At 34.6% G+C, this 12,923-nt stretch overlaps 1 protein-coding gene across 1 annotated transcript; it reads right to left on the bottom strand.

The window, feature by feature from the left end:
* Positions 1-1,655: 1,655 nt before the first annotated feature.
* On the bottom strand, positions 1,656-12,155 carry LOC113727010 (3-hydroxyisobutyryl-CoA hydrolase 1). The gene is made up of 14 exons (XM_027250958.2): positions 11,975-12,155; positions 11,430-11,510; positions 10,108-10,176; positions 9,627-9,690; positions 8,127-8,206; positions 7,917-8,000; positions 7,256-7,340; positions 5,321-5,406; positions 4,047-4,168; positions 3,515-3,575; positions 3,237-3,335; positions 2,250-2,351; positions 2,126-2,167; positions 1,656-2,032 (listed from the first exon to the last, which is right to left on the bottom strand). The coding sequence occupies exons 1-14, from the start codon at positions 12,011-12,013 to the stop codon at positions 1,895-1,897; spliced, it is 1,152 nt and encodes a 383-aa protein (XP_027106759.1). The 5' UTR covers positions 12,014-12,155; the 3' UTR covers positions 1,656-1,894.
* Between the last annotated feature and the right edge of the window lie 768 nt (positions 12,156-12,923).

Below are 12,923 nucleotides of genomic sequence, written 5' to 3' on the forward strand. Positions count from 1 at the left end.
TGGCCAAAAACTTGCTTGCCATACAAGGCCAATGTTTATAAACTGAACTCATTTTCTCTCCTTTTCTGCAATTTTGAAAACATGCTATGGATTAGAGGTGGCAATATGGATAAATGGTTCATAATTGGTTTTGACTTAATAGATAGTGGATGAAATTTATCCAATCCATTTAATAAATGAATCTAAATGGATTAAATAAAAATCAATTATCCATTTATAATCCATTTAAATAATTCTATCAAGACCAAAGCAGTATCAAAATAAGCATGGTGAACCCAAATTCCTACAAATCACTTGCTCACTAAAATGCAAGTTAGATAGCTTCAGAATTCTGTTCTAAGAGTATTCTGCTTGATACTCTTAAGATCACATTAAACGCAATTAAAGAGCCAATCACTTAAAAAGGATTTACATATTTACACAGGGGCCAAAAAAAAATAATTTCAGGCAAATAACAGTCTAGCTCAAACCCAAATTCCAAATCCCAAAACCGCTGGAGAAAATGATGATAGCCATGTACGATATTAAATATTTCTTACTAGCAACCACGAGTCTATGCACTGAACATGGAAGCTGTGGTTGCAAATGCGCAGCAATTTGCAAAACTTCACCGATCTTGAAACCCTCCAAGCACACAGCACATTCCTTGTGGGGGTCTTCTTCCTTGTACTTGAAAATGAGTATTTATAGAAAGGGAAAATGATCTGTTTCATCCCTTACATTTCGTAAAAATATTTCTTTCGTCCCTCACTTTTAAAATGAAGCAAATTTGTCCCTAACATTTAAAAATTAAAGCTATTACATCCTGAACCTAATTTTCAATCTAAATCAAACCATCCAATAATCCAATAATAAATTTCGGAAATAGAATTGACAGATCACTCGGTCAACTTCATCATATTTACATGACATTTATTAAACCAAAAAAATAAAAACTATAACATAAAAGGCCATTGTTTCTCTTGGAATAGTAGAGTTTTTTTTTTTGGTAAATCTTTTCATGTCTTATTAGTATATCCGCTTGCGAATCTAGATGTGCATCATAAATATAAAATTTGATGTTTAAATTAAATTAAAATGATATGACGGTATATAAAACCATCAGTGTATACAATGATAATGTATGAAAAATTAATTTTTCTTTTTATGTTATAATTTTTTATTTTTTCTTTTTAGGTTCATTAAATTTCACATGAATATCAAGTTAAGTTAACCAAGTGACATACCAATTACACCTCCAAAATTTATAATCAGGTTGATTGGTGGTTTGATTCATATTGAAATTTGGGTTGAGGGATGTAATAACTTCAGTTTTTAAATATCAAGGACGAAATTGCTTCGTTTTAAAAGTGAGGGACGAAAAGAATATTTTTGTGAAATGTGAAGGATGAAACCGATCATTTTCCCTTATAGAAATGTCACATGCATATTAGCTGTTTGTGAGAATGACTGTTTGAAAGATGAGTTTTTATAATTGGGTTCTCTGCCTAGAATTGAGTTGAAAATCATGCAACAAGAAATATATGCTTTTACTCATTTCCTTTTCGTTTCTTTTATTTGGTTTTTACGTAAATGGATATATATGATTTTTGTGGATAATCCATATAAATCCATTTAATTTAATGGCTTTACTTTGGTCAACCATTTAAAACCAATACCATAAATGGATAATCCAAATCCATTTAATTATGAATTATATGAATGGATAAATGGATCTCAATCCAAATTGTCACCTCTAATCACAATATTATGAATAATTCCGATCTACATCAACAAAGCCTCTCAACCACACAAGGCATTATTACATTACCCTTGGAAAAATGTGAGGCATGTTGCTACTTGTTATTACTATGATAATTGTACAGAATCAAGGGAATTTTCCTTTGGATGATATTTAGAGCTTTGCAATGGCATGATGAGGCAAGTTTGATCTTGGTGGGAGCTCCAGATCTTCCCAATCATCTTCATCTACCTTAGAGAAGTATCTGTCAACCATCTTGTCACTAACTAGCTCCAACTTAGAAGGTTGCCACTGGAGAGAGTGAGAAAGAGAAAATGTAAATTGGTTTAAACTTTCATATAAAGAATGAACCTTGTTGGCTGGATAATTTGGATGAGTGTCTACCTTTGGATTCCTGTCCTTGTCCAGCAATATAGCTCGACATCCCTGCACTTGCACACAGGTTTAGTCATCTAGAAGTGGGGGAAGAAAGTAATAAGGAAAAGGACAGAATTGAATTGGTTCACACCTCAAAAAAATCCTTGCTCATTTCGCCCCTCATGACATGGCAAACCATTCTATATTCACGAACAAGACATTTGCCGACGCCTTGGAGCCTCCCTTCTCTAATCTACAATAAACAAGCAGAAGAACAAAAATTGTTTAATAAAACGAAAATCATCAAAACTTTCTGGAGTACACATGATCACTGTGCCTAGAAATGGTATCTGGACTTCGGAATCATCAACTCACTGCAGCCCACTTCTGAGCTCCTCCTAGAAATATATCAATAAGCCATCTAAACAAAATTCTGCAAGTTAATCTCAAAAGGTTGATGGTGAACAGTACCACAGCTACGATATTCAAGTCCTAGTTTATCCCACCTCTATGAAGCATTTTCCACAACCTACCAACCAGCCATAAGAACTAAATCGATCGAACTTGGCTTATTTAACAAAAGTGTCACTACAGACAGAGTAGCTTATACAAACAAAACAATGCATGCGCAGCGCATAGGATGTTATAATGCAAACGTGAACAAATCCTAAAAGTTCTATCACGCATAGGAGCATTAGCTAAATGTCCAAGATAAATAATTATTTCAAAAAGAACATAACATGATAACAAGCAGCCATAATGAACTTTTTCCCAGCAGTTTGCCTAATCCCACCACTTTTTATCTGCCTGCACCAGGCGTAAAAATTGCTAATGCAATCCTTCGAGGTATTTGCAATTGTTATTTGATTTCTGAGTGAGAAGATACTGAGCCATTTTACAATCAGATAGCCATGCCTTTTTGGTGGGATATGCCAATTGGATTCAATAGGATCATCATTATGCTCGTTTAAAGATTTTTTAGAAGTTACTCAAACAACCTGCATGCTAAAGCATCAGGTCATGATAGATTGTAGCTAACCCATTTTGCATATATACATATTAGACCTTGTTGGTAAGGATTCAGACGCAATTTAAATCAAACAATTTCCGTGCCAAACAAATATCATTAAATGTTTACCGATCTCAATGAAATCTTTAGACTTGTAGGGGATGCTTTCTTCAGTGACTGGATAGTTGATAAGATCCAATCATCATTGCTGCCAGCAGCCTCCCTCTCCTAACAGAATTGAGTGCAAAATTGTTGGCGAGCACCATTGAAATTCTCAAGAATAAAATAAGAGAACCAATCATAAATCTAACTTGTAGGGTCAAAAAAAAAGATCATTGGTACAAGCTAACAAACAAAATGGTTATTGGGCAATTTCTTTCAGAAAAGGGGAAAAATATTAAAATTACCAGTGTAGATATAATATCTTCGACAGTTCTTCGAGAAAAAGACTTGTTAATGATGGTCAACCTGTAGATATATTTCAACATTAATGAGGACGCTGACAGAAGACAAGAATGAAATAATGACTGCATGGAAAGGTAACACAGGTCCTAACTTCATAAGGTACTCTTCAATTACCAGGCATTACAGCTAAAGAAAGGAATATTAATCTGAATATATGCAGTGAACATTGAAAAATATTATAAAAGACTCAACCTACATTACCATTTATTACCTTTTTCCCTGCAGAAGCAATGCAAAGAACTGTTATTTCCACCACCACATATAAGAATAGACTTTTAAGACAATCATACAAAACTAGTCTTTTGAACTCATATACAAGACCCTTGACGTAGAAACAATAGCAAGAAAGATGCTAATTACAATTTACTAAACGTATAAGCAAGCATCAAATTCACAAGCAGTTCCATTTTGACACAAGCAGAGGACATTCAAGGTAATTCGTATGCAATGATATCATAATTAACAGTAAACTACCTATGATAAAAGCTCTTCTCCTTCAAGGTTGGCACTTGTGAGAATCCACTAATGATTGAAGAAATAATACCGAGATCACTTGAATTTGCTTTATAGAGTGCCTCTTCGAGTGATGATATTCTCTGTCCAGAAAATAAGCATGATAGTAAAACAATCACACTAAATTAGAGTTTTAGACATAATAAGATGAGAAAGAAATAGCTGAAAGAATATTTCAAGCTTTACATGAGTCCTTATTCTTACTAGTTGCTAGCCTAAATTATTGAGAAGTTTATTTAACAGATAATATGCCCAGAACATTTTCTTCAAGAGTTGTAGGAAAGGATTATTTAGGTCACCACAGACAGGGAAATCCTCACTGATTGCACTGGAAAAATTCCTATATAGTATATCATAACAACTAGAACTAGGACAACTCGTGAAATGAACCACATGGCAGCACTCAAAAATGAAAATAATCTACAGATGGGCTCCAAGGAACCTGATCTGTAGACTAAAACCATGTACATAATTTTGCAGGCCACAGAGAAGAATGAATGCTAAAATCAATATGTCATTCATAGCCAAACACGGTTCTTTAATACAATGAAGAACCAGAAGAAGCCACAAAGGCAACTCAGGCAACAAAAAGAGCTTAGACAGAGTGATGCCCTCATAGATTAATTTTACGAGTCATGGAGTTAAGATTCCCTTCTCTGCTTGCTGAGTATTTATGTCAATACTAACACTAGAAGCTGAGCTAGTATAAAGGCAGATTAACAGCCTGCCCAACTGGGGTTCATCCAACCAAAATAATTTACAACTAAACAAGAAACAAAAAAAATTAAAAAATCCCCTACATGGTAATAAAACACAGATTCTTCTGCCTTAAAAAGGGGGGGAGGGGCGGTTGGCGGAGGAACACGCATCCAAAGAAAGAAAAGAAAAAAAACCACAAAAGCATTGGGTTGCATAACCTTTCTTTTTTGTTCATTTTTCCTCTTCTTTTCATAGTTTATTATCTTTATTTCACCATTTTGCTCAACCATCCAGTTACGTTACAAGCCTACAATTGAAGGTCCAGTCAATTTGCCCGAATCAGATGAGGTCAGAGACAACATTTTAAGTCTGAACAATCAAAAAAATTGATACCAATGACTAGCCACAAGCATATCAAGTTGAAAAGTACATGCAGATGGTCAAATTTGTAGAATTTTTAAGTCAAAAGTTGTAAGACCACCTCAAACTTAGAACACTAACTTCTCATTACAATAGATGTTAGCAGAAAGACGTGCCTGTGCTGGAACAAAGTGAGTTGCTAGACCAGTGGCAAGCATTTCAGCACCATCAAGCCTAGCACCCGTGAGGCCAACATATTCTCCTGCCAAAGACATTCAATTACAATTGAAAAGGTATAATCAGCAAATAAACTCACCGTACTGATGCAAATGATATTTTCTCTAACAGACTAAGAAATGAGACAATGACTATCACGAGTTAAAACTGCCACAACAAATATGAGTAAAGAAGGTTATATAAATAGCAGTGAAAAGCAATGACTTATACTATGTAGTAGTTAAATATGTACATATGGACCCAACATTAATGACATGTCTACCTGGGAAATCCTTTCATACGGATAAACATATATACATGTATTGCTTCTGTATCTATAATTAGATGTATCCATTTTTAAGCATGTACAAACGTTCCTGATTATTTATTGTGTGCTTTTATGTGTGTGCATACCAGACACTCATTAATTATATATAGCAAGGCCCGAACAGGATCTGGACAAATGAAAAAAGGGGCCTCTGGATCAGTTACAGCTAAGATTACATTATTATCGGAAAATGTCACTAGCTTATCTGGAACAACCTTCAACTGGATATCAAAAATTAAAGCTTAGGGAAATATGTGAAAAATAAGAAGCTTGGAAGTTTCGAAATTTAAACAGTATCTCTAGTGCCTATGGACTATCCTTTTGATAGGTAACACAATGTTTGCTGCATAAAAGCATGTAATTATTTACACGTAGCACTATAGTGGCCCAATAAATTTGTAAAGTATGACGTTAACAGAAAAGTATTCTCCCCATATTCCAGTAACAACCAATTAAAGAGCTTCCAGGCACAAAAAGGGAATCAACTTCAATCATTTGGTTTTTAATTGAAAAAATTTAGTACCAAGTTGATTAAGATCCCAGAACCAAACATCAATTAACCAAGAAGGCTAAGAGGATCAACCATGAAATAACCATCAGATTCCTCTATTCCTTGAACCAGTGAACACGATAAATTCAAAGGCAAGTGACACACTGCAATCTCAGAGACCATTTAGTGTACACTAAAGTCTTAAAACTAAGCTTACCAAAAAAAAATCTTGAAATTAAAGGCAGAGAGGGAAGGCGGAGAAAGAACAGAACTAGAAAGATTGTCAATTTTTTCAGTCCAATGAGACTGATCATATTTGAAAGTACTTTATTGTAAAAGGGCCCATTGCCAGAACAGCTAACATCATCAAACATGCCAAACCAAGAACATAATCAACGAGAAAAATATGAGGCAGGCAAAATTGTGGCAATTGAGCTAAGAGACAATGTAAAACAGTTTTTAGACCATGGATTTCAACATGAGAATCATTATCAAATTGCAAATGTTTCATTTTAAATCCGCTCAAACATTGAAACTCAAACCCATAAAGCACATGCAAAGTCTCTAAGGTTTAAAAGGCTGACACAATCTTTGAGACAACAAATATACCATTGACTTGTATAAACATAAATAAAAACAGTTGGAACAGAAGCAGCAGAATCAAGTATTTTCCGATAATTTCTCACAATAAAAATCAAGATTACTCTTCTGAATGCCTCAACACACACTTCCAACCAAATATTGCTGAACATATAGTTTATATAATCATTTTTATGGTAAAATAATCAACAAAAGGGTCTAATGCTTATGTAATGTACGGCAAATCAAGTCAGACTCAGGTTCAGACTTCTCACCAATGGGTTAAGTATCTTGGAATGTAGGACTAAGTGAAATTAATGTTCACTGTTATTAAGTATATAATTACTTGCAACGTATAACCTTAATTAACATGGTGATCAATATGGAATCAGGTAAAGTAGGAGGTTATCAACCCTGTACCCTTGTCTGCTTTTGTTTAAAAAATGTTCACTTCCCTAAACAGAAACGAGCAAACAATAAACATGTAACTGGAATTACCCAAGAAGCCAGGGAGTTTTGATAGGAAATAAGAGGCACCAATATCAGGGAAAAGTCCCAAGGCAGTTTCAGGCATGGCGAAAACCTACAAGAAAGTCAAAGCAAGGAGATTATAGTCAAGAAATTTCACTGAAATCCAAATCAATTATAGCATGAGGGAGGAGAAAATAATAAGTAAACTGGAAATTGAGAAAGTAATAGCATCATATCTTTTGCTGGCAATAGGAGGCAAGAATGCCAATACGCCTTCAGATATTAACATATTATAACCTTAAAAAAGCAGTGCAGTTTATCAATTTTAATTTCTTCCGATAATTCAATTTATTCATACTTCTCAGGCAAAATATTTTGGATCTTTTGAATGGGAGGAGAGGATAATCATGGATTCTAAAAGACATCTAACAGATATCCAGGTAACAAGTGAAAATTTTATCCACTCAGTGTTGAGTGTTCAAATCCCAACTTATCCAAACACAGAAATCAGAAAAGATAAGTTTCAGAAGGGGATCAACTATCAAAAACTTCTGCTATAAGTAGAGAAGATGAAAAGAAGGAGAAAAAGCAGCGATCTAAAATCTGCAACATAGCAAATACATTAATTTAGACACAGGAGAATTGCACACCAAGTACTTTCACAGGAAACAAAGAAAGAAGTACCTACCGAATTCTCTGTAGCAACTCGGAATCTACCATGGATTGAAACACCTGCTCCTCCACCCATGACAATTCCATTAAGAATGGAAACCTTCAAAACATTGGTGATTAATAGTGAGAATATAGGAGTATTTAAAGTATCACATACCAAAACCTTCAAGAGTCAAAGGTCATAAACAACAAAATGCAAAGCTTCATCATGATTATAAATTAGCACCTGTGGCTTACTGTATGTTGCTATCAAATAGTTCAAAGTGAATTCTGTACGGAAAAAATGTGCACCTAGTCTCCAGTTTCCTGATGCAAATAACAGTAAAGTATCATAAGTTATAGGTAATAAAGGTTCTTACGACCAACTGAAATTTCTTGACATAACTACAATTGCAAATAAGCTGGAGAATTTAAGTATTGAGAAATAAGAACCTTAGTTAAAGTATCTATTGTTAACTGACCAACTTTAAAACTTCTAATCATCAACTAGACAATTCAGAATTCTATTAAATACCACCTAGATCCTTACAGTTCTAACTGTCATTCAGATTTTCTTTTTGGTAACTTTTCACATGTTAAGTTGCAAAGAATTTCTTTATTGACAAATTTATCTCCAGAAAGTGTGATTGAATACCGAGACAAACTTCTAGAACTTCTACTAAAAATTAATTTGGTTAGATGTTTGAGCATGCACACTCAAAGTTATCAATTTTTCAATGTATAATAGTACTCAAAAGGTCAAATTCTGATAAAGCGCTGCCTATAAAATTCCGACCAGACAAAGAAGGATGTCAGTTATTTGAAGGATCAAAACAAAACTTACAGAGCAAAGATAAAGAAAAAATATGCATTCTATACTCATATTTTATCCTTTTTACTCACCGCCCACTGTTGGTTTCTTGAAAACACTCGGTTGGATATGGACATGCATATATGCAAACTTAATAGCTTCAGGTTTATTAAGAGTATTTTTCATGCAAATAACATTTCCAGAAGAATTAAGGAAATTTGTAAACTTTCTGAATAAATGCAAATATGCATCAGATCTATTCAAGAACAAATAGAGGAAGAGAAAAAGGACCAAAAAAAGGAGATCAATGGTATACTGAAAACCTTTAACCAACAGTATGAGTTAGACAAGCAAAATAATTAGATGTCATAACTGAATTGAAACACAATCATAAGAAAATGCATTTTAGTATGCAAACAAGCCTGCAATACAAAATTCAATGCTTAATGTCTATTTGTATTATTTCAAGCATTTTTACCCTTGACAAACTTTTCAAGTGTAGGAAAATAAGAGAAGGGTTCTGAGTGACAAATAAAAAATCCTAAGGAGAAAGGTAATCCTTAAAAAAATCTTAGGGCGGTCTGCGGGATATTTTTCCAATTTTAAGAGATTGCAAATTTGAGTGCCTAACTGGGTAAAAAAAGGAACAAAAATAGCACAGTCAATATAGCTCTGAATAAACTTGCAAACTAAGAGGTGCTTCAAACATATTGGATAATCTATCATCTGAAACTTTGGGGCTAATTTTCTTTCAGTCTCCTACAAGATTGGAATCAACTAATATTTTCACTACTTTGTTTCAAGACATTCATACACAGGCATGTTAAAGTTACATCCAATCCACCCTAAACTGAAGGATCAACTTTGGGTCTTATCATCTGGAATAGAAAACTTTAGTTCAGCCAAAAAGACAATTAAAAGGAAGAAAGAATCCACCTTGACTAATATCACGAACCACATTTGCAACATCGCCTCCAGCACAGAATGCTCTTCCTATTCCCTAAGATGATAAACCGGAAAAAGAAAAAAAATTGCTGAACAATACACACCACTTCAAAAAGCAACAAAACAAGATCTTGGCAACCCCATATTAATTTACCAAGCAACAATTTTGGGGTAAAGAAATTGCTTAGATGTTTCAAAGTGAAAGATCTGCCAATTTTTAAACTCATAATTAACATTCTTTAGTAAACCAATCATCTACATCTACTATAGGCCCAAACACAGTACAGAGAAAGCTACAGTGCCTTAACAAGTTCCAAATTTATCAGATCATGGCAAAACAAAATCCTATCATTGACACTAAAGGACGTTTGGTCCAAGAAGGATGTTTTGCTCGACCTTCTAAGTCAAGTATATAAGAAGGATCTCCTAGCAAAACCCTAAACAATCAGAGAAGTATGAAGTTGCAGTTTACCTTCAAAACAATCAGCTTTATGCTCAGATCCTTCTCAGTTTCTAGGAAAAGATCCAGCAGTCGAGATACCTGTAACAAGACAATCAACAAAGCTCTAAGATATTTATTAGTGTTCAGATACAATTTTTGCAAATGCTTGCGTCACCCTTATGGTTTGTGTGACTAGCAAAATCATTACTGTCGGTTTAACAAGATATCATCAAATAATATTTTAGCATGAAAATATTTTAATTGCAAGCATCAGATGAAAAATCAAACTGCATTCATTGAAATCTGCAGTATTTTGAGTGAGCTACCGTAGGGGATATATACAAGCCAAACTAGAAACTCTGAAGGTGAGAAAATGATATTCAAAACAGTTGGAAAACTGATAACCATTATGGCCACTTGACAATACAGACCTGGCACATGAGTATTCAATAAACGTATAAAATTAACTAAACGCACAAGCCTCAGTTACACACAAAGACATCGAAATGCCAAACTCAAAACAGTTGCTCCTTCAGCATGGTAGTGGTCAATCATAACATCGCCAGTCCTTATTGATTCCCATTTAAATCACAATATTCCTTGGAAGCACAGAAAATTAAGCATTTCTTACCGGAGAGAATATCCATGAAGGTTTAAACACTGAAATATATGCATGCAAAACCTTGTCTAGGTTATGAATTTGATTTGTATCTAATTATCACATAAAACAACAACATAACCGTGCTTGAGGACCAGGAATGTAGATCATCGGACCCATAATAAAGCAACATGATCAAAATGGTAGCAAGATAGGACATCACAGGCCATAGATTACTAATTCATGCTTCTGGAATATGTTGATACCAACTCCATTGCTTATTCCACTTACTGCTGTAGCCTCCATATAATATGCAGCATCAGAGAATTAAAACCGAATGTTTACAACGCACACCCTTCATCAGAAAAAGAAACTTCCTCTCCAACAAGAGGTTCGAAAATTACACACACTTTCAAAGAGTCAATGTACAAGTATGAGAACCTCAAAAACTAACCAGAAGGACACACTTCAAACTGCATTAGAATTTGAATGACAAACTGGTTTAGGTTAATACATATCATCCAACAGGTCACCACTAATTGAAAAACCTAAACATGCATGATCAATCACTGAATCCAATTTATGCAACATAGTGAGCCCTATTTGCCCAAAAAATAATGGAACTAAACAAAAATGAAAAAAGTAACTGAATACTGTTGTTAAATATTCCTTATATTCCTTGCATTGTACAAGAAGATATCAGTGCAAGAGAAACCTAGAAAAGAAACATGTCTCATAATTACTAAACACATACCATGGGAAAATTCAATGCATTCAACTGCTTAGGCCTGTTCAATACCCAAACTCTTGCAGATGACTTCTCTTCCACCAAAATCTGCCAAAACCCATTATTAGAATTCAATAACTGGACGAAGAATCCAAATAACTCCATTTTGAAAAAAAAAAATCTATCTTGGTAAGGCATGGAATATCAAGTATTGCATCCTCTAATTCCTCAACACTAATTTATGCAATTCATTAACTTCATCAAGACACAAAAGAGTGCAAAACGCCACTATAAATTAAGTATGGCACAACTAACAATATCTCCATAGAATATATAAGCTTCTTGCTCATTTTCTTTAAACCATACAAAGGCCAATAAAAATTGACATCAGTTCCACCAAATTCCCTGTAAAATTGGTGCAAATTTTCAGAAAGTTTCAATCTTTCCAATGAAAAAGATGCCTCACAATCCCATGTTTTATTTGTTTGCCCGACTAACTTAACACAGCATCAGAAGTAACCAAAAAAAATATTAAAGGAGTCTACAATTTGAATTTAAGAAAAAAAAAATACCAGGTCAGTTTCAGAGCTGGTGGGAGTCACTGGAGCCATGATTCTTGAGCTTTTTAAGGTTTGGATTTTCAGTCGAACAATTTAACGAAGTAACTTTGGTAGCTTCTGCCTTCTGTTCATCTGTTGCCAGAAATTTTGATGGTTTAGATTATACAGAGAAGTGCATGTGAAGTAAAATGAAAGTCGGTAAAAGAATGTATTAAAATGACGGCGAGTTATTTACTGTGCTATTGGACCCTCACACATTTTGGATGAAAAATTGGGCTCCCTTCTGAAGGATTCGGCTTAATATGGAAACCCATGTGGGTTTGGGCTTGGATCTTTAATTGCATTCGGCCACTGAAACTCACAAATAAGCAACTAGAAGTGGTGCAAACTAGTGGATCCCAATTGAGTTACTTGCGAGCTTATTCCATCCACGCTTGCCGTATTTTAAATTAAATCAAACTTAAGTAGTGCACTATTTAAATTTGATTTAATTCAATCGCACCCCTAACTAAAATGAACTCTTCCTTTTTACGGATGTTATTAGTTCTTTAAAAGCTCTTGAACAAAATATTAAGTACTTATATTTAGGGATGGCAATAGGGCGGGGGATTCTTCCCCCGTTCCCCGCCCCGTTGTCAAATAACTCCTCTCATCCCCCGCCCCATCCCCCGTCCCTTGCCCCCCATCCCCCGCCCCACCCCCGCCCCCGCCCCGTTTCCCCCGCGGTCTCCCGCAAGGAAAGAAATCAACTTACGAAAAGCAAAACTCTCCCCATATATCCAAACATTTTTGAGAACTAACAGAAGAGAGGAAGAATTCCCAAATACTAACCAAAAATACCAAGAACTATTAAAATCCAGAAATAACAAAAGTCAAAGATTAATGGAAAACATAAAAGAGAAAATCAGCAAAATTAAGGGAAAAACAAACCCATGGTTTGTTGGAACTGCTTATAAACGAT

Source organism: Coffea arabica, chromosome 2c (assembly GCF_036785885.1).
Source record: "Coffea arabica cultivar ET-39 chromosome 2c, Coffea Arabica ET-39 HiFi, whole genome shotgun sequence".
Classification (NCBI taxonomy): Eukaryota; Viridiplantae; Streptophyta; class Magnoliopsida; order Gentianales; family Rubiaceae; genus Coffea; species Coffea arabica.

Coding starts and splice junctions, on each gene's coding strand:
- LOC113727010 (XM_027250958.2), bottom strand. CDS start 12,013: ATGGCTCCAGTGACTCCCACCAGCTCTGAAACTGACCTG. Junction 10,177..11,429: donor ATGCATTGAATTTTCCCATG/GTATGTGTTTAG, acceptor GTCTTGTTACAG/GTATCTCGACTGCTGGATCT. Junction 2,352..3,236: donor TAAAGATTTCATTGAGATCG/GTAAACATTTAA, acceptor TGTTTATTGTAG/ATTAGAGAAGGGAGGCTCCA.